Below are 23335 nucleotides of genomic sequence, written 5' to 3'. Positions count from 1 at the left end.
AGTAATATGGAAAAAATCTAATAAAAAAAATGTTTATCATGATTTTTGATTTCTTATATTACTGAACACATTGGTTTGAGACTGTTTTTATAATAAATGGCTGCCAGATATTATCATCAGCCACTATCTTGCAGGCCGGCAGTATTTTTTTTTACAAATGGTAATGGAATTTTACAATTTATAAGAATCATTATTTTGAAGTATCAATTTTCCAGATTAATTATCTGGATAGCATGCCTGGCCAAAAGGGCTGGGGAGAATCCCACTCTTTTGGCCAGGCATTGCAATGTACACTGGTGTGCAAAACTTAAGCAACAATTGTTCTTTTCCATAACTCTACAAGAGTTCACCTGGGAGACATGAAATCCAGAATATACACACAGTATTTTGTACTTAGAGGATAATAAAAGTATACTAGTGCAAAAATGAATAGAACACATACAGTATGGAATCATAGCCAGCTTCTTATTGCAGTCTTGCACTACGCACACTGATTGCACACATTTTGTGTGCCCTCACATCACCTGTGATGTCATCTTCTTGCATATGAATCACCTTTCTACTGAATTGCGTGCTCATTGTACTGTTGCATCAAGCTCTTTTCTACAATTTCATGGCTGTCTGCTTAAAAATTATATCATTGCTTAAGTTTTGCACACCAGTATATAACTCAAAATTAACATGTCAGTACTGGATGAGACATGTACTTTTCATTCAACTGTGAGTTTGGCCTATTACAATCCTAAATATTTATAGACTTCATTCCCATCCATTGATTCACAATGACATCTCCATTTCAGAGTACAAAGTCATCTTTGGAAGTCCTTTTTCTGGGTGAAGCATTCTGCATTTGTCTAGGCCAGCGATGACAAACCTTTTTCTGAAAATGGGTCAAAATTGAATTCAAAATTTATTAATTACAAATTGTAGGTCAAATATTAAAAATTATTAAATTTGAATAATTAAAAAAATATAATAATAATGTGATTATAACAAGTATTTCATTTAATGGGAAATCTGTTGTTTATTTCATTATAATTTTATCTTAGGTTCATAATTAGTGACCTTTAAGACAGCTTTACAATCCCCACTTTGCATATGTAGTGTGAAAGTTTTGAAACTATCAAATATTTATTTTTTAGTAATTTATACAAACCTAATACTTTCTTAAATATTCAATATGGATACCTTGAAATTGTTGCACAAGTCACAGGTTTGCCATCACTGACCTAGACCATACACACTTATTCAAGTGGATTAACTTTTATTAGTTGATTTAGCTGTGCATGTGTGGATACATTGAGTTTTATGTTAGTTATCATATACATGAGGTGAGATATGTATTGTGTTAGTCTGTTGTGTTTGATATATCCATATTTAGCATTGTTTAACCTATTAGACAGTGGGTTCAAGGCCAGACAGAGCTAAAGTGGACTTACAAATCTCCTTGGAAAATATCTTGCCTTATGAGTTGTGAAGTCTAGTGTAGTATTGTATTGTGTTTTCTAGAAAGATTGTAAGTGTTGATGTATTCTGTACAAATGTAGTGTATGCAATAACGATGAGTGTGGAATGCTGTCGAATGTCTTTTGCTAATCTATGAATTTTAAGTGTAGGTTTTAGTGTTTGTTATAGAATGATTGAATCTATGAGTATTATTCTCTACATTCCTTGTGAATTTTTTATTCTTCTGTTCTACATGATAACATACACCCATTGCCATAAAAATTAGAATACCAAGAAGAAGTCATATGACTGCAAAACTTGCTCTCAAGCAGATATGGAAATGATTAGAGTTATAATGTGATGGCTCATTGCATAATGTCAGCAGAGGGTGTTGTTATATTGCAACCCCCTTGGCCTTTAAAAAATCACACAGACATTCTGTCTGTAGTTTACCTGCTGCAGAGTGACACTATCACTAGAAATGCCTTTACATCACAAAGACCATATGAACAACTAATTGAGTTTGAGAGGAGAAGGATCATCAGGTTGACACTTGATGGTCATCTCACTGAATAGCCTGTCACCTAGGCCATTCTAACAACACTTTGAGGTGGTGTTGGGACCAGTGGACAAGAGATAGTTCACACATGGCACCCAGGATCAGAACATCCTTGGCAGATCACTAGCCAACAGGACTGCCTAGTCCTCTGACAAGCATGCAGACAGCTGACTGTATTGTTTGCCATCCAGACACAGGTGGTGCCATCATTACAGGCTCATGTCTGTCCATACCACTTCGAGGTACCTGGGCGAGGAACATTTGGTACTGCGGCAACTATTGTGTGTGCTACCATTGACAGCTACCCATTGTTGCCTCCATTTGGAGTGGTGTCACTCTTGATGGGTTTGGACCACAATGGAATGGAACCAGGTTGTCTACAGCGATGAATCCAGATTCAGTTTAGACACTGATGGCAGCAGTGTCTTTGTATCTGGAGGCCCCATGGTGAACGCCTCAATCCTGCCTATGTTTCAGAGCGGCATACTGCCCATAAAGCTGGTTTGATGGTCTGGAGTGCCATCACATATGACAGCCTCTAGTAGTGATCCAAAAGACCATGGCTAATGGTATGTTAGTGACATCCTGCAGTCACATGTGTTGCCTTTCATAGCAGGGTTTCCAAGAGCCATTTTCCAACAGGACAATGTTTGACTACATTGTGTCATAGGACTAGCTCCCTCCACACATTGCCACACTACCCTGGGATCACCTGGGACACCAAGTTGGACAGCCTAAGAGTTTGGCCGAACTAGAGAATTATTTGCAGCAACTGTGGACTGAGATGCCACAGGACACCATATGGCACCTGTATGCCTCCATACCCACCTGTATCACATCATGTATTCACACTAGAAGTGGCCCAATAGGGCACTAGAATCTGCTTTCGTTTGTAGTTTTTCCTGCAATAAATGATCCTTTTGTTTTCATTTGTAATCACTACTTATCACCATTACACTCACACATGGGCAATATCATTTATGCACTAATTTTTAACTTAATTGATATATATATATATAGATCAATTATTTGTATTAATATCAACTTTTCTACAGAAACATACCTATGGTATTTTTATCATTTAACATTTTTACTGGCACAAATGACAATTTTTTATGCCTGCTATTTTTGGTAGCACTGACCTGAGAATTTCTCATACTTAAAAAAATTTGAATACTATTTGCTGAAACATTTTTTTCTTAAATAGATGTGTCTTGTGGTAATCTTTATTTCATTGTTTTTTCAAATTAATGCATTTTTATTCTTTATCATAAAATTTATAACATTACTCAATGTTAACATATAGTTTTGTCCATAATTTTTAATTACATCAGTAAACATCTTATAACAAATCATAGTAAACTGAAAAGTACTTATCACACTTACATTTTAAGAAAACAAAAAAAAAATTTAAATATTCAAAATAAAGAATTTTAATTAGATGATTTATATAACACCAAAAAATCCAAAACTATTGAAACTTGTCACCAGGCTTTACCAAGAACAAAAACCTGCTAGTGAAAAAGTTAATCATAAGCAAACTAATGCAAAATAATATTCATATTTCCACTTTATCATCTACATTTCTTTCAATAATTGTTAACAATAATAAGTATGAAAGACTAGCAAACTGGTCTTAGAAAGTATTCTTATTGGACAGACTAAAAACAATTTAGAAGTTCATGTCACATATTGTGAACATGTGGATTTTATAAAACCTAAAGCTTCATTTGTAATTGACATGTTGAAGTTTCTATTAAATCTAAATACTAAAGAGAATAAGTCAAAACAGTTGTATAGTGGAAGGAATATATGCCAAAAATAGTAATAATAAAAATTGAAAGAAATTTGTTCCAAACTGTCAATGAATCAATTACAAACATAATATTTAATTATTTCTTGTGCCATTTAATTTTTTGTTTTTCTGAGCCATGGCTCCAGAATCCTGCTGCATGCCATAAGAAATTATTTCCTGTGCCACACTTGGTATACATGTCTCAATTTAGTTTAGGTTAATTTTTATGTATCAAGTAGCCTTTAATCTCTTTGTTTATATAATACAATATACTTTCTACACATATGTAGTACATAATTTTGATTTATGACTCATTGATGAATGAGAAGAACATAAAGCCGTAAGATTTTATTATAGTAATATTGGTGAAACAACACATTTTAGATAATTTGCTGTGTTGTATAATAATTGTGTGTGTTATAATGTTCATCATGTTATTTGTAATGCTGTTGACAGCTAAGCATATGATTTAAATATTTTATTGATTTTTATCATTTTATTTTTATTTTAATGATATTATGTGGTTTATGAAGGTTTGAGTCCTGTAACATTGTTAGAAATTTTTTGCTTTATATTTGATATGATTATCTAACTCATTATCATCATTAACACATTTTAGGAGGCATATAAGGCAATAAAGGTTTCAATTGTATAATAACCCTTCAATAAAATTATGTACTATACATGTATAGAAAGTATATTGTATTATAAAATTTTTAATTTTTTTTGTCTTTTATTTCTTTCCTGTTTAATATACAGTATTTGATTAATTAAAAACAGTAATTATTCATTTACAAAATTAATTATTAAGATAAAATCTTACATTATTAAAGATTAAGTAACACATGACTTTACTAATAATATTTTTAGTAACAAATACACATTTAAAATTCCAGCAAGTTTATTACTTTTTATTTTATTTCATCTTTTATGAGGTCTGTTCAAAAAATAACCAAACTTTATTTTTTAAATTTTTATTCTTCAAGTTACAGATTATTGGTCCTTGTCCCCTTTAAAGTACTCCCCTCCCCTATTCATACACTTATCCCAGAGGTGTTTCCACTTTGCAAAGCAGTCCTGGTAAGCTTGTTTTGGACTGTCCTTCAATGCTTGTGACAAATTTGTTTTAATGTCATCAATTGTGTCAAAACGACCTCCTTTCAGCACTGATTTTAATTTTGGAAACAAGAAAAAAATCTCAAGGAGCCAGGTCTGGTGAGTTGGGAGGCAGGGGAGGACAGTCATTTGATTTTTGGCACAAAACTGGCAAATTGACAAGACTGAGTGAGCAGGCATGTCGTCATGGTGAAGGAACCACGAGTTGTCTTGCCACAACTCTGGTCTCTTTATGCAAACTTTTTCACGCAATTGTTTCAAAACACCTGCATAATACTGACAGTTGACTGTTTGACCTTGAAGCAAAAATTCCAAGTGCATAATTCTGATTTTCTGAACGTGAGGGTCATCTTCAACTAATTGACTTTTGAATCGGGTAACCATTCGGGTAACTCCACTTTTGAATCGGGTAAACCATTCATAGCACTGTGTCCAACCTAGAGTATCACCTCCATAAGCTTGATTCAAAAGTTGAAATGTTTCTGTAAAAGTTTTCCCCAGTTTCATGCAAAACTTCATGTTGCATTGTTGCTCCTGTAAATCACGCATTGCAAAAATCACCATAAACAGAAACACCTTTCACTCAAAAAACAACAACAAGAGAATGAAATGAGATATCAACAATCTGAAAAAAGCAACTTACTCGGTAGATTATCACGAACGTAGCGTTGTCAACTTTACGACACTAGGACACACTGTTTTTTAGTTAATTCAAAAAGTTCAGTTATTTTTTGAATAGACCTTGTATGTTTAAATTTTATAAATAATTGTATGTTCTAATGGTTTTGGATCGAACTAATGTTCTATGATTTAAATTATTCCTGTTTTATTCTTTTATGTATGTTGACATTTGATTAAAAACCCAATGAAGGTCTTTAAACATGGCCAAAAATGTTTATTCTAGTCACTGGAATTTTAAAAGTGTATTTGCTACCATTAAATATCTCCACTTGGTTCTTCAATAATTATAATAAATATATACAAAAATACTTTTTTTATTATTCAAAATTCTATAAGAAAATGCAAAAATTCAACAAAATTAAGGTATAATATATTCAAAAGTCTCAAACCTTGGTTCATCAATAACTTTCACTTTCTCACAACCATCTGGTGGTTCACGTGCTAGAAATTTATTGATATGAGGACTTGTACCTAATTTTGGAACATTTTCTGTATCTGGAGATGCACTAAAATTTTCATCTGAAAAAGAAATTTTTACATTTAATATTAAATCAGTTAAAACTTTGGAATGAATACTTTTAATATAGAATGATTTTGATTTTGTACTACCTATTTTTACTAATTTTTCTATGCTTTAATTAATCTTAAAAAAGATAAACTTTGATAAACATCAATTTTCCAGTTTTATCAATTTTATCTTAATGATACTTCTTTTTAGTATCAACAAATTTCAATTGCAATAGTTCTGCAATTTAAAACTTGAAATAATTTAGACTTGTTCTATTGTTTAATAAATAATATAAACAATTTTTCATAATGTAAACTGCCATTGTAAGAAAATTAAAAAGCAATTCTAACAGGATTATTTCAAAACTTTAAATAGAGTTGTGATAATTTTATCAAGAAAATTAATTCCAAGTTTGTAAACTATTTAATTTGCATCACATAAATAAAAACAAGAATTAATTCTAGAAGTTAATAAATCTAACCTCTATTAACAGATGAGTAAGTATCAAGTGATCCTGGAAAAATGGGTACTAATGGAGATGTTGACTGACTCCGACTTCCACTGCTGGAGAAACTCTCCCTTCCTCCTAAAGGTGTTTGCGTATTCACACTATGAGTTGTATGAAAAAGCTCAGCAATTGGGGCACGATGGCCATCTGGTGTTGGTACTACCACCTAAAAGATTAAATTACCATCAAAATTTTATTTATACTTGTAATATCTTTTCCTCGGAGTGTACTTTCTATTTTTTTTATATAGGGTGCCCAAAAAGTTACCATGCAGTGAAAAATTTGTAATGACACCAAAGTTATACATACAGTATTGCATATGAGACAAAGTTGTATGCACTACTGTAGTGTAATGTTAATGTCATTACAAATTTCTCATTGCACAGTAACTTTTCAGACACCCTAACAAACAGTATCAGTGGGAAAAGAAAGCTTCTCATAAAAATATGTTTTCAGGAAACAAATTAAATATATGGCTGCTCACCACAACTTTTTCAAGGGGGCAGCAAAAAGATATACTTCCATTACCATGAAATTATACCACCTCTGGACCCTCATATGATGGGGTCAGGCAGATGCAGTGAGCCCCAACGTAAAGCTTAGTTTACATTAGTCAAGTAAATGATAGCTTTTAGTGACTTGCCTCTCTATTCTTATCCATTTGGACAATTTTAAACAACTAAGCAATTGGGTGAGTAAATAATCAAGTAAATGGACAAGTTGATTGGTAGAACAGACAACACAATAGCTTGCCCACTCACCCATAAAATTCAAGGTCACTTACAACTTCATTTGTGCCAACATTGCATCTCTCATTTGAGTGTCTTGTTTCTGAATTTTAGGAGCAACCATACATAAAAGTGTTTCAAATTTTTGTGGAGTCACTCATAAACTTCTTAACATCCTCAGCTGCAAGTTCTCAAGAAGAAGAAGTGAAGATGCACCTAAGCTGTCTTTCTTTCCTATCCATTCATGTACCCACAACTTTTTTCTCCTGTTTTTTCCTCTTCAATAATGTAATTTCATCCAATAAAACATTATAAATTCTTGGTAAACACCTTTTTTCAATATAAAACATATATGGCACTGGTCCACATCTGCCATTTTCTGAGAAACTGTCTCTTCTACTGTCACATTAAAATAATATTGTATAAACACCAACAAAAAAATTAAAGGAAAGTCAAGATTGGCTTTTGTTACTGGGTCCAATTCCTAGGCCAAGTTACTTGTACAATGTAAACTAGGCCCACAGACTATCAAAATTCAACAGATAAATCAGGCTACAAGAAGACTTCAAGTCATTTGTTAGGGGCAAATGACATGTTTACATCTGGCAGATGCCCATTAGATATGTTATACATAAACATTTAAATATCTAAGATAAATAAAAAAATTCATAATTAATAAAGTTCAAAAACAAATCTACAAACCAAGTTCTTTCAAATCAAATGTTTGATGTATATTATATGAAAATTTTGTAATATAATTATAACTGAAATTTTAATTATTTGTGTTTGTTATACATAAACATTTAGATATTGAACATATTATAACATTAAAACTAACTCATTAATTTATCCAGTTGGTATCCTGTGAGTTTATAATCATTATAATAAATATCAGTGATATCAAATGAAAAAAAATCTTGAAATTTCTTTTGTATCAATGAGTGATCAATTCTCAAAAACAATATATATATATATAAAAGAGGAAAAACCTGTGAGTTTAAAAATGTATTTAATATCATGTAAAGAAACATTAAATACATTTTTAAACAATTTCTTCACAAGTCAAGTGCACTTCACAAAGCCTTGCATTTACACAGTGCACTTAGCAAAAGTAAGAGCACTTTGAAAGTTAGTCAAATTTCTTTAACATGTTTGCTATATAAAGAGTTTCTTTGGTAAGAGTTTATATGTTATTTGTTAGATACTGTGTATGTAAAATTGGATTTAGAGATAATATTTAAGAGGAATTCAATCATAATGCTAATAAAGTTAGGTGATTAGGCCTCCACCATTAGGTCAAAAATTATGGCAGAAACATTAGGATTGGCTGTTGATTATAATTAGCAACTTCTTTGATACAAATTAGGTGCCTAATTATTTTATAGCTCAAGAAAATATCCCTGTGACTTGTTGGATGAATTAACTAATTTGAATATTTGAAGTAGAGAATGATCTGATGTGTACCATCCTTCTCAATCATAATCTGAATAGAGCAATGATGATCACTCACTAACTTTTTATAATTTAATTTAATTTTTACACATTCAAGAACCCTTTTACAAGGGTCATAACTTGATAAAATAAGTTCACAAGATTACATTCTATGCAAGAGAGATCTAAAAATTGATATCACATTGACAGAAAAACCTCATCCTCCCTGATTAGTTTTGCTTTTATTTTTCAATATCTTAAGTATATTTGTAAACTTATGTACTAAGAAAACCTTCTAATTACAGTAATAATAGTAATACAGTATCAGGTTTTCAGTTTTTAGACTCTGATAGAATGGAGTCTTCATCATGAATGACTTAAGGAAATTGCATTTTTATCACAAAATTTCAACAACAAAATGAAAATAATAATAATAATAATAATTGTTCTTATTTAATGACTTAGAGAAAAATATAAAATATATCACAAATGAGTAAATAAATTTAAAATCGTCTCTTGTATATTTATACATTTATATATAAATTTTTCCCTTGCATATATACAACAAAACATTTCATAAATTACCTTAAATTAAAAAGAAGTGAGTTATCTAATTGATCCTGATGCAATTAAGCTCGGATATTCCGAGGTAAATACATTTGCTAATCAAATAAAATTACAATTCGCAGATCGCTTAATTTATAATTTAATTTTCTGAAGTACTCATAGCAAAATATAATTAATCGGATCACTCTTTTACACACAATATCCTAGTGTTCTTTAATTATAAAAGACAAATACACCTCAAACAATTTCTATAATTCCATTGTGGTTATGGCAATAAATAACGTTTTACTATACAGATGTAAAAATTACAATACTTACACAAGGTAACATGTTTAGCATTATATTCTATAATTTTAAAGTGATATAAGGTTTTTTTTTTTTTAAATATACTTTAAATCTAATTTACAAGTTTCCATGCAATAAAATAGATTTTATTTGGTGTTATACTTTAAAATTTTTTTATGCTTAAAACTTTTTCTATAATCATTACTTCAAATAAATTCTGTATGATTTACTAGCAAAATGATTTGCAACACATGGAAGTATGACTAGTATAATTTCCATAGAATACATTTTGTATGAAATATACACAGAGATATGCAATTGTTTCCTCCCTTTGATTCTAACAATCACTTATACAGGATGTTGACAAAGACATTGCATCAGTTTATATCTTGCCCCCGCCACATGTTAGCCAAACAAAACTGTATAAAACTAATCAGTAGTGGGCCATTCAATGGCATAGTTGCCATCCTGTACTCTAATACACTTGTATCTAGCAGAAGTGATTATATCAATTACCTATACTCTTGTGCAGAGTACAAGATAACCCACTACCGATTACATATAGTCTTGTGCATTTGTATCCAACTAACATGCAGGAGAAGCAAGACAAAGCCTAGTTTTTGCATACACCCTGTATCAGAATACTTTAAATTTTGCATCATAGGAAACAAATTAAATAACTGCACATTCAAATTATACCCTATTTCTTCTATCAACTGTTATCGTAGTAGACATTTTGTTTGTGATGTTATATGTTGTGTTTCTGATATTGTCATTTCTTTGATTCATTAAAATAAAAATTCTTTTAAAGAAATTATCAATATACCACTTGCGTATTCAGAAAGTAGTCAAAGTTTCTCATTATATTTACACCTGTACTTGTCAATGAAACAATTTCTCTTTATTTTATCTTCAAAGACAAATTTTAGATAGTTTTTAGCATCCTCAAACATATATAAGTTTAGTATTTAATATTCTACATCATAATCATCACATCTAATAACAAAGTAAATTTTATATGGCTTCAACTGTCCAAAATCTAAAATGAGTGGAATTTTATCGCACAGTACAAATTTAGGTAACAATTTTTTGTGATTTCATACTTCATGTAAATAATTATCTTCATTCTTAGGACTAAATTATCTCCAAGTGTTGCAAATTTTTTTGCCGACAAGGTAACGTAGTAATCGGGTGCAAAGCCATACTCATCATCATAACATTCTATACTACTGATTTTTCAAATCAGATCAAGCAGTTTACTAAATCTGCAACTCTTACATCAGTTTTACAATAGTTTAATAACAAAAAAGTATTGTAAATTAGGTATTTTATATTTCGACAAGGCATTAAACTTAAATTGTGATTTTCAAGCCTGTTCGTAACTGCACATGATGCCAAGCATGACAACACCAGACCACTAAAGAGTTACCTTCTTATAGAAAAGAATCTATAAACAAAGAGTTAATTTATTTAATAATTTCAATGATTAAATAGCATAATTTTATATATTCTGAAACTAATTTTTGATTGTACTTTATGTATAGTTAATGATAAAGTTGTTCCTGTTGGCAAAACAACATAAATGGCATTAATTGTTCCTTATTAAGTTAAAATCACATCACATTACTAACATCAAAGAACTGAAACTGAAACTTCTTTGTACATAATGAAATTTTAGTAGAATTATCATCTTTTTTGCTTTATTTCAATTTGCAATTTAAGTTTTTAAGATTTAATTTGGTACAATGACAAAGTCTTAAAAAGGTATAATTATGCTTGTTTCAAGATTATTCTTTCCAAAATAGGTATTTATAACTAACACAACTAGGAAAAATAAATTACTTACCTCTCTTAAAAACTCTTGAGTATTATTAAATAACTTGTTTATACAATATTTTATAGAATAATAGTTATAATCACAGAATATTTTTTCATAACAGATTCAATAAAAATGAATCAAAAATAATTATTGCATATTGATTAAATTTAAAGCCTTGTGACTTCATCTTTGTCATCCTCTTCGTCGTCGACTAATGGAGTCTCTTGTTCTAGATCTTCGGCACTCATTTCTTTTCTATTAGGTATGGGAGAATGCGTGTGCGAATCTTGACTAGATGACTCGGAAAAATCTGTGCTTTCGGATAATCCGGTACTAGACTGCGACTCAAGACAGTCCCAGGATCCTTCCGGGGTAGACATAACTCCTTCTCCTGCAACGTGTCTCATCCCCTTTTTTGTTGCTAACGAAGTTTTCGGTAAAGTTGCAAACTGTTTGTGAGTACCTTGAAATGACGATTTGAATCCTGGATCTGAATGAATAGAACATGTCATTAAACTGTTTTTCTCCCAAGAAGATTCCAGAAGACTTGAACAACTACAAGAATCTTCTAAATTTCCACCAACTCCACAAGCCAAAATATCTGAACCAGTACAGCTATGTATACTGCAAGGACTAGAAGGTGTAACCGAACATAATCTTGCAATCAGAAATGGACTCGGTGGCACCCTAACACCTCTATCTTTCCATGCTTGAATTAACTGTTGTTCTTTTTCACATAATTGTGTAATTACAATAATTTTAATTTTCTTTCACTCTTTTAATTGCAAATATTTCATATGTAGTTCAACTTTATGTACACAGTCTTCAAAAAGAACCACCATTCTCATTGTTTTCTCACAACTCTGGATGTAACGAACAAGTGTCTTATGATCAACTTTTTCCATATCGTGCCCATTGATAGATAAAATGACGTCACCTGGTCTCATTCCTGCACGAAAAGCAGGACCATCATATTCCACATAGTCGACATAAGTTATTAATTCAATTTCTCCATCCTTCTTGTGATGAATCCCGTATGTCTGAAGAGTAAAACCAAAAGAGCCATTCTTTCTTTCCACTATGATAGTATGCCTTCGACGATCTTCGTCAGGTTTCGTGACTATTACTCTATCATTTTTCATTCTTTCTAAGATTTGATGCTGTGACGCTTCCAGATGAACAATTTGAGAGTCCTGTGAATGTCGGTGGCGCCGATGATGTTTCTTTGGATGTTTCTTGTTAGGTTTAGGGGACATTCCACCACCCACGAACATAGTCGACGTTGTGCGGTTACGAATTGCATAAAAGGAAAGTGGTAATATCTATCGAGTGACGAAAGGAAAGACATTCACGTCCTTCCCGATCGGAAGCTGGAAACCCTAACTTTTTATAATTACCTTTTGCTAGTTTTGCATTATCCTTAAAATTGTTTGAAAAAGATTATTTGATATTAAAAGTTCTTAATTTGACAAAAAAAATATCCTTTTTTGAATTTTATTAGAATATGGCACGTTTTACTTTATATATAATATTTATCATCAAAACAAGTGTTTGTGCTCCAAATTCATACATAATGGTAGCAGTGCTTTATTTGTATCAGTGTATCTAATATAAAAATGCAGCCAAACTAAGTAACCATAAAATTAGAACATAGCAGCCAACACAAAACAAATGCATTATCTGTAGTAAATAACATTTCTAATGTGTTAATCAATATCTACTTTGTTCTCATCCAATTAATACCATTTATTACTATTAATAAAGCTTTGAATCATTAATTTAACAAATTTAATTAATAAATGCTTATTAATAAATTACATCACTCTTATGATTTAATTTATGTTTACAACAAAGACATTGTTATTCATTACACTTATAAACCATGTAATATATTATTTAGTGTTCAAATATTATATTTAGTTTTCTTACAAGCATAATAATTATCACATTGATAAATTTGAAGAAGAATACAAATTGTAAATCAAATATTTCTAAATTCAAATTAAATTAAATCAATAAACCTAATTCAAAATCAAATCAAATCCCATAAACTTCCAAGAATTCTACATACACACATCTGAATCTGTATGTTTACACACATACACATTAACCCTCATTCAGATTCAATTAGATACAGAGTAATTTAAGTTAAATCAGACAGTACAATACCCTAATTTGGATTCAATCAGAATGTAAAACTGATAATTTATTATGAAATAAAATTACAATATTCGATCTGAAATTAAATTTCCTGTTCAAAAATTTGTCGAACATTTTATTATATTTTCATTTTTCTGAAGACGACCTTTGGAGTAGGTTTAAAACATTAGAAAGGTGATACTGTATTTTTGATTCTTGCTGGATTGAATCCTGAAGTTTGTGGAGATTATATTTCAAAATGAAATTAATAAGTTTTTATATTTGAACAATTAATCAAAAGTTAACTACAACTGTGGCTTAGAACAAGAAGGGCATGTCTCAACTAATATTTCATTATACAAATACAAATACAAATATCTATTAACCTGACGTTTAGATTAATGCCAAATGATTTCTGCATTACATAGGGCTATAATGCTACTATTTAATAATTAAATGTCAAGAAATTTGGCCTAGAGATAGGCATTAGGCACCATCTCTTGATAAATTTAATAATTATAATTATTTAAGATAATTTAGAAGATTATGAAAGAAAATAAAAAAATCAACCCAGAGCAGGACTCAAACCTGCAACTCTCACATAGATGGCTGTGTGCCATGGATGGTAATTACAGAAGCCAGCCCCAGTTGGTATATGAATGACCAGTATGGTTATATCTAAATTAATAGTTATGGAAGTGAAGATCAGACAGAGGTCTGGGTAGCATAATTGGCAATGCATCCACTTGGCATGCAGGGTTGCAGCTTTGAGTCCCACTCCAGGGTGATGAAGAGTGGTTTACACCTGAAATACTTTCAAAAAAGACAATATAAATTGATTAATTTTGCTATGCTCTTTTAAACATACATCCTGTATGTTAAGTCCTACATTTGTCAAATTGTGAGATTTAAGAAGTAGAACAATTGAAGAGAACAAGAAGCTTGAACACATCATGCAAGTACAACAAAACCAAAATGCAGGAAATGTATCAAAGATCATTGAAGAGTTAGATAAATTGAACTCAGACATCTGGTATCTGGGTAAATGTCAAAGTATTAAGTTTTATACTTTCCTTAATTTTACTGCACACTTTATTATTTAACATGCAAAAACATGATGTAAGAAAAGTTACTAGAATTATTATGCAATCCATAATTAATTATAAAAAGTACAAAAATTAAAAAACTTAAAATAAAGCTTAAAAAGATGCAAATATATTTTTAATCTAAATCTTCAAAAATCACATGCCGAGAAAAAATTTAACAAATATAGTTAAAAAATTAAATGCACCCACTGCAAGTAAACAATTAGTGGGAAAAAAATCTAGTCATTAATAAATCTGTGTTATACCAGATTTTGTTCTTAAATTTTTAAAACTTTAAATTATAATTGTCCAGGGAAGTTGAACAAAAATGAGTTATTAGTATAATAAGAGATTAGATAACAAGAGCAGATTTGGCAAAAATGATAAAACAATTCAATAAAAATAACAATTACAAAAAAAAATATGCTAAATTTCAAAATTATATTAAAAGAATTAAAGCATACTTTAAAGACAATAGTTTAAATATAGTTCCAGCTGATAAATTAGAACAGGTGGTTATCTTAGAAACAGATATCCTGAATGAAATTAAAGCAGATATCACATTAACTGATAAGTATGTTCAATTTCCCAAGGATCCTAACTAGTGATATCAGATATTGCCTAGAGAGGAAATTGTAAAAGTTACTTAAACCAAACAAGATTAATAAGAGCAAATATCAATTTATTATGTAATATAAAAGAATATTTGGAAAAAAAATTAAAAGTTATAAAAAATACATTTACAAATACAGTAGCCCCTTGTTATATTGCTCTTGTCAGAAGACAAAGAAAATGCGCAATATATCCGAATACTAAAAATTCTGGGATTTTACTAAACAGATTATACATGCTATGGAATCTCTATCCTCTATTCTTCCATCAGCAAGTGTTTGATATAAAATAAGCTTAGTTTTGCAATACTGAATTTTATTCGTGGTTATATCATATCATATACTTAAACAGATATCACAAATATCCATTTAGCATTATTGTTTCTTTAAGAATGACATTTAAAGACAAATACTGTCAATATAAAAATAACAGTTGAAATTTTATTATACAATACTATAATTCATAATAAATCACTTATTAAAAATTTGTGTAATTTATATTTTTCAATAAAAATTATAAATATGGTAATTGAAAATTTTAAAAATAAATATTGAATGTATAATAGATCATCAAAACTTATAAAATTACAGAGAGTAAAAATTCTCTAAAAAAGCAAAATAAAGTTACTACTGTATAAAAATTTTAGAACTTTCTGTTCTGAAATAAAGAAATCTTTTCCTTAGCATTACTCAGTGAATTTGAAATTTCACACCTTTACCTGAATTGATAGTATTGCATCAATTCATATAAAGGTGTGAAATTTCAAATTCACAAAACTTGAAAATGAGGAGACTGTACTTAAAATCAATAAATAAACGACTTTTAATATCAAAAGGAAACATAAATGATAATTGATCTGTCCAACTGTTTTGCTTTATTTAGATCTTGACAAATTTATTGTTTTGTCTCCAGATGTAGTTTCAGGGACAACATTAGAAATAAAATACCGTATTTCTTAGGTGGGGCATAGCACAAAAAAGGTTGGGAAACACTGTATTAAAATTTATTATAACTTGAGTGCTTTTAAAATTTCAGGGGAAGCATGATATATCTGAATCTGAAATATAACGAGGGACTACTGTATTTTTAAAATGAGTAAAATTTTCATAAAATATGTTTTCAAAGTTCATCATATTTTCTAAAATATGGTAAAAAACAATCTTTAGGAAACAGACAATATAAAAGGTGTAAAAATACATGTAGAGTTATGCAGGTTACACTGTGGTGTTTTTAGTCAAAGCCAATCAGACTGTATATAACCATTAAAATATTTAAAATAGAAAAGCATATCAAAATATTTTGTGTGTTCTATAAAAGAAGGAAGCCCAGTCTGGACCTGGTAACATTCAGATGATAAGGTAATAGGCAAATAAAAAAATATATATATTTGCCAGCATGTAAGACACACCCCATTTTCAGATAGTATTTTTCAGGAAAAAGTGTGCCTTATATGCTGACAAATACTGTAATTATATTATTATATGATATTCATATAAGAACTTACTCTTTCTAATTCTGGATCTTCAGTACTGCTAATTCCTTTCAATACTAATTTTTCTATTTCCTAATTTAAAGATTTTTTTTAATGTAAATATTACTTAAACAAACAATTTTTAATATTTAATAATAAATTTACAAAAATTGTAATTAAAATGTTAAATTACCTGATTCAACCCTTCTACACTATTGCGCATCCTTGGCATCGGAGGTTTCGAGGAAGTGCTTGGAATGGGAATTGGTACTGCATGACTCATGTTAGCTATGAGAGGTGGATGTGAGGGATATGCTAATTGATGGGTTGCAACACCTGTATGAATGGACGGTAAATTAGTGGTATTGGGATAACTAGTGCAGGTAGATGATATGGCTGAATGGTCTCCTTGCACAGGACTATGTCCTCCAGCTCCCCTACTATTTAATGTTGTCCTCTGAAGACGCTGCCTTATTAACTAAGTAGGAAAGAAAAAATATACCAAAATTCATTATATAAAAATACTGACTAATTTCTAATTATATTAATTCTTTCACTATTATAAAATTCTATCATTTATATTATCTCATATAAATATATGTTGTTATTTTTGTGAATACAATTATTATTATTACTGTATTATCAAATAGATCAAATGTAAAAAAATGACAATCCTTTAGCTCAATTAATTAATACACATTCATTACTGCACTACAACTGGGAAAACTACAAGTAAATTGTATTTTTTAAGATTTTTAAATTTTTTTCTTACTACAGTAGAGCATCGATTATCCGACCCCCGATTAACCGACTTATCGGTTAACCGACCACGTTCTAGTCGGCAAATTCAAATGTCCGCTAGTGATGTGGCGCTACAATATTTGGTTATGTCTTGGCTACTTTAATATTATTTTTGTTAAATTTTTGCATGTTTTAGCTGGCAGCACTGGCTCGATCATGAAAGGGAGGCTAGTATTTAGACCAGGGCTAATACACTATACTAATAATGTATTTTTTCATACTTTTCGTTTATCCGACTTTTCAGTTATCCGACCAACTCCAGTCCCCAATTAAGTCGGATAATTGATGCTCTACTGTATTATTATTGTGCCATTACTGCACACACACAATAAAGATTAAAACAAAAAGTGAGAATCTTGGTATTCATCTATGTGCACTCTTCATGAATCTTACCAATATATTTTTTCAATTTCAAAAGTAAATGATTTCAGTTTATACTTATTGTTCTTTCTTCTCTCTGACTATATCGTATTTTCATGGATTGTCTGGCATGTTGGACTATATGGGGAAGGCTGGTTTAGATTAGGTTATACATCCCTCTCCAGAGAGTGCATTAAAAAAAAACAAATGAGTTACATCACATAAAAATAAACAACTTTTTTTTTAAACTGTGAAACTGTCAGCATTACATCAAGAACTACGATTATGTGTTTAATTTATTCATTTTGTCTGCTTTCTAATGATGTAAAATACTTGTGGAATGCCAAAAGTGCATTTTTTTAAAGTTTATTTTATTGTAACTTGATTCAAAAATGAAAAAATAAACATATTAAATTTCAGAAACTTGCTGTAAATTATCTCAACTTACACCTATTAACATCCACTCTGTGTGAAATTTGAGATGGTGTTATTTTTTAAGGTCAGGTAGATGATCAATGCAGCCCACACTGACTATCTACAATTACTACTGTCAATAAGTCATTAATTGTTTTATTACATTGTATTGTAAAGGAAAATTATCTTCCAGATTTTAACTCAGTCAAATTACAATGTTGTTATTTTATTGTACTCAGAAGAATGTTTTCTTTAACATTTAATTAACAACTAGTTTTGTTAGATCTGATTAATTTTATCTTTTAGTCACTTAACTGGCAAGCCAGAAACACACGGGTTACTGGCATGCTAGTCTCCCACAGTTATATGCAGAATACTGTTCATTCTGCAGAAATACAGTATTTATTATGTAAGTACTTTCATTTACTGCTTATTTACTTACATTTTCTACTTTTCGTGGTTCTTTTTAATTGTACATTGATTCAGCTAATGTTTTGTTTATGTAATACTAGCTGACCCGGCCACGCGTTGTTGTGGCTCAAAATGTATCTATTATAAATGTATAACACTTCCCCCGTGGGGGGAATTTCAAAAAATGCCTTCTTAGTGTACATTCTCTTGACGTAACCTATTAAAACGCAAAAAACCGCATCTAAAATAGTATAAAAGAAGCCAAGTTCTTCACGGTAACCCTTAATCCTGTCCATCTCCCCCCAGTGGGGGGAATTTCGACATGTATATTATATAAAAACACGTGTGTATTCAAATGCAACATTGTGTCAAAATTTCAAAGGAATTGGTAGGAACAAATGAACGTTACATTTTATTTATATAGATAGATAGAAAATGATCTGCTTTAGTCCATTCTCACAGAAAAGCATAATGCCTCACAGAAAAGCAAACTTAGGTCGTCAGAGTTAGCACCATCTGTTGGACATAAAAGCCTTAATCCATATATAAAGATATTTTTGGAAGGAGGGAAATGGTGGTCTTCACATATGCCACAAACCTTTGCAGGAGTGTATTAAACAACTTTCCAAAGTTTCATGGCAATCAGATAAATAGTGTAGTAATGCATGAAGGACAGACAGACAGACATACATTCGTTTTTATATAATTAGATTACAAAAATCATTATAAAATGCTATATGTTTAAGGTGGCTGGCAATATCCTCACTCCCGGCTGAGAGACGGCTCTCTGTGCCTTGGTTACACTGATATCATATGTACTATGATATACTGTGCAACTATATTGCATAAAAAACAAAAATAAAATAATCATACCTGATCTAACTGTTTAGTTTTAAAGACAACTTTCTTTTGAGTATAATAAAACAACTCAACAAAGAAAAAGAATTTGTTTCCATTGCTCAAACTGAAAACTATTTATGCCATACAATTCAATGAAAGAATGGAATAGAAGCATATCAGACTATGTGCATATAGTCATATATTTGTACTATTTTACATTTGAACTAAAAATGTTCCTCCCAAACAAGATGGGCTCAAATTGGGTCCCTGGTGGCTAGTGAATTAGCAGAATTATGTTTGACATTTGTCAAGACCAGTTGTAGAGCAATTACATTACAGCCATGTACAGTACATTAATGATATATTTATTATATGGAAGGACATGAAAATGTATAAAGTATTTATGAAATCAATCAACCAAAACAAGATTGGCATTACACTTGAGGTAGAGCAAGCTCATAGGAGTTAAGTTCATTTTTTGAATATTTGTATCATAATTGAAGATGATCAAGTTAAGATGGTAGTGTATAGGAAGCTGGCTGCTGTCCTGTCCTATATACATTTCCATTCTTTGTATAGTCACTATTTGCCCATTGTCAATACATGACTTAAAAATGAGGAGGACAAATGGCCTAAAGATATGTAGAGTGTACAAGATTCCAGTTGCCATGACTGAGTATTAGGCACTCACATATCAAGTGATACATAAGGCAGTACTTTTCACACTGAGAACTAGGATAGGCAAACACAGGGTTGATCCAAAAAAAGGTAATGCAAAGGCATCATTGGTGGAGGAGGTAATGGTTCACATGTTCAATACATCTAGATGGCATTAAGCTAAAGTGATTGTTCTTGAGACAAAGAACTTCCCAATAAGAATCACCAAGGAGTCAGTCATAGTACTTTGACTGAACTCCTTCTGAATATTCAAACAAGAAATGCTGACCTTGACCTCTGAGTCTGGTTGTTCTTGTACAGAAGAAGAAAAATCAGGCAGATAGAATAATCAATCTTCCTTACAGATTCCTTACAACTTTTCAGATAGAATAAGTTCTCACTTATGATGTAGTATCATTTTTCTACATTTTTGTGTTATATTTTATTACATTAGTTGCTTACTTTTACTGTTTACTTTTAAGTTTATTTCCTGTCCATCAACAACTAATGTGGTCTCTATTTTAGTATTAGTAGCAGGTTTACAGTAAAACTTCAGGTGGTTGTGTTGTTGTCTAAAGGAAACTTTTAAAAGTTTTTTGTGTTTTAATTTAATTTACCATTTTGAATGATTTATGAATATTTGTAAGATCTTTAAATTTGAATGTATGATGCCTCCACTCTGGGAGAAACAATGGTTTAAGATACTGACATGTTCTGATGTTTGATTTAGAAAACTGAAGCTGAGACAAATAGTCTCAAAAAACATTTCATCTTTAATAAAAATGAACTCCTTGATAAGTGTAGTGTTTATTTTTTTGTGTGTATCTCATATTTTATTTCAACATATGATAAGAGTGACAATGCTGAATAGAATGTGCAATTTTTCATATTAAAATAAGTCTTATCTTCCAATAGATAGTGCACTTACTATCAAAGGGTCTATTAACTTTTTCATCTTGCAGCTATTGTTTGTTAGATTAAAAAAAAAAAAATAGAAAATTGTGATAATAATAATAATATCACAATTTTCAAATAAAAATATTTAGAAATCTCTATCTTATACTATAAGATTTTGCATAAATTATTAATGAAAAAATGCAACATAGATCTTTTATGTTTTGGGTTTATACTGCCAAATGATCTGCTGGATTATGTTTCAAGCTATATTATGGCTAAGAACTAATTAGATACAAATCAATTTGGCTAGAGGTAGGCAGTTAAGCTGCCATCTCTATAAATTTAACAACTAGAATTAAATTTGGAATATTCTGGAAAAAGAATTGGTCTGAAATAGCATTAATATAGTCCTGACAGGTAAACTGGCAGATCATTTGGCAATATGAGTATAGTGGTTTACTTTGGGTTTATAAGAAAAATTATTCTCAAATTTTTGGCTTTATAATTACAATAATATTTCAAAAAGGAGGGAAGAGGAGGAGGAGAAGAAGAAGAAGAAGAAAAAAAAAATTGAGTATTATTTGATAAATACAGTAAATATAAATATAACTAACCTTCACTTCTAATTGATCTGAAGCTGACATAGGGCTTTTCTTCTGTAATCCTTTCTTCTCATCTATATCATCCCATTCTTCAGGAGTCTGAAAATATAATATAAAATATTTTTAAAAATTTAAAATTAACATTTTCTAATTTAATAATTCATTAAAAAAGAAAAAAACAGAATGTTAATGTTGTGAGGAGAATTCAAAATTAATCTTGAATGGTAATAGTTTTAAATCTTAAATTAATTTTAGTAATGTACAGTTTTGCATAAGTAATTTTTTTTTAAATATCATATCTTTAAACAGAGATGTTCATGTGTAAATTTAACTTTTCTTTTAAAAAAATCTGTTAAATTAGAAAATTAGAAACTTTAAATTATTTTAGAATTAAAAATTTTGATAAAATTTCATAGTTCTCAGTTATAATGAATTCTGTGTCATAATATTATAGCTAATATTGGAAAGTAAAAACATAAATTTGATTTGTTTGCAATTTTATAATTAGATTGTAAGATTTTCATATACATTAAAAAGTATTATAATTTCTACACATTTTTATTCAAATTACTTTTCTAACAAATTATTCACAATCTACTCAGTACAAAAACAGAAATAGATTTGTTAAGAACCACATCATAACAAAATTATATTTTTATTTTGACTATTTACTGTTTGTTTGAAAAATTACTTCATAGATTCACAAGTATTTTCATATCACAGTTAATCACTATTTGCTTTCACAGCATTTTCAAAAAGCTTGTTAAATCTATTTTCTCAATTTCATGAAATGAAACTGTGAAATTTTCTAAATTTCTTTTAACTTCCATGAAATTCATTTCTTTAACAAAATTAATAGCCAATTATTGCAAGTATATAAAAATTTTTGAGATCTAAAAATTTGCATAACTTAGAAAATATGAATATATTTAAAAAATATATATGTACTGTATATTGATCTTTATTTATATTTTTACATGTAAAGCATGGTGCCAAGTAAGGAGGAACTAATTCATGTTATTTTGACAGTGGAACTTGCAGTTGGTAAGAAGTCATTGAAGAGTTTAACAAGTTGTATCCAGATACATGTGTAATTGTGGAAAGTCTGGATACAGACTGTCAAACATTTTTGTTTCTTGCTGATTGCAGATCCCCACCATGGAAATAATGTGAACTTGTTCATTACTTGGCACATGCAAAAGAATAAAGAAAGAAAGATTAATACAATTCCTATGGAGCCAGACTTAAGGATACATATATACAGTATATGAAATATAAATATGTATTATGTATATTGCATTATATTATTATTATATAATTATATAATAAATTACACAATATATTATTATAGTGCACACACCACACACACAATATTATATAAATGCGCATATGAAATAAAAATTAATGAAAAATTATTATTTGATTAAAATTATATGTAACATTAATCTGTAACATAGTAACACATATAACATGTAGCAAGTAAGTATTAGTACCAACAAAAAATAACTTTTTATTGTTTAAAAGTTGTGATGTAAAAAATTGATAATATAAGTAATTATTTAAAATATTTATACTAGGATTGAGTCAAAAGATTACTATTTTA

At 29.8% G+C, this 23335-nt stretch overlaps 1 protein-coding gene and 1 pseudogene across 1 annotated transcript in view; both read right to left on the bottom strand.

Moving 5' to 3' along the window:
* The window catches only part of LOC136988182 (protein FAM117B-like), a 77221-nt gene that overhangs the window by 4121 nt on the left and 49765 nt on the right, over nucleotides 1-23335 (bottom strand). Inside the window, exons 3-7 of the mRNA XM_067286012.1 lie at nucleotides 21745-21831; nucleotides 16944-17228; nucleotides 16784-16843; nucleotides 6587-6779; nucleotides 5987-6116 (exon numbers count right to left, since the gene is read on the bottom strand). Coding sequence (XP_067142113.1) covers nucleotides 5987-6116; nucleotides 6587-6779; nucleotides 16784-16843; nucleotides 16944-17228; nucleotides 21745-21831 — 755 coding nt within the window. The remainder of the gene's footprint in view (nucleotides 1-5986; nucleotides 6117-6586; nucleotides 6780-16783; nucleotides 16844-16943; nucleotides 17229-21744; nucleotides 21832-23335) is intronic.
* On the bottom strand, nucleotides 10176-12811 carry LOC136988184 (uncharacterized; annotated as a pseudogene).

Source organism: Centruroides vittatus, unplaced genomic scaffold, assembly GCF_030686945.1.
Source record: "Centruroides vittatus isolate TY-2023 unplaced genomic scaffold, ASM3068694v2 scaffold_324, whole genome shotgun sequence".
In the NCBI taxonomy this organism is placed as follows: Eukaryota; Metazoa; Arthropoda; class Arachnida; order Scorpiones; family Buthidae; genus Centruroides; species Centruroides vittatus.
This window is presented reverse-complemented; position numbering and strand designations above follow the sequence as displayed.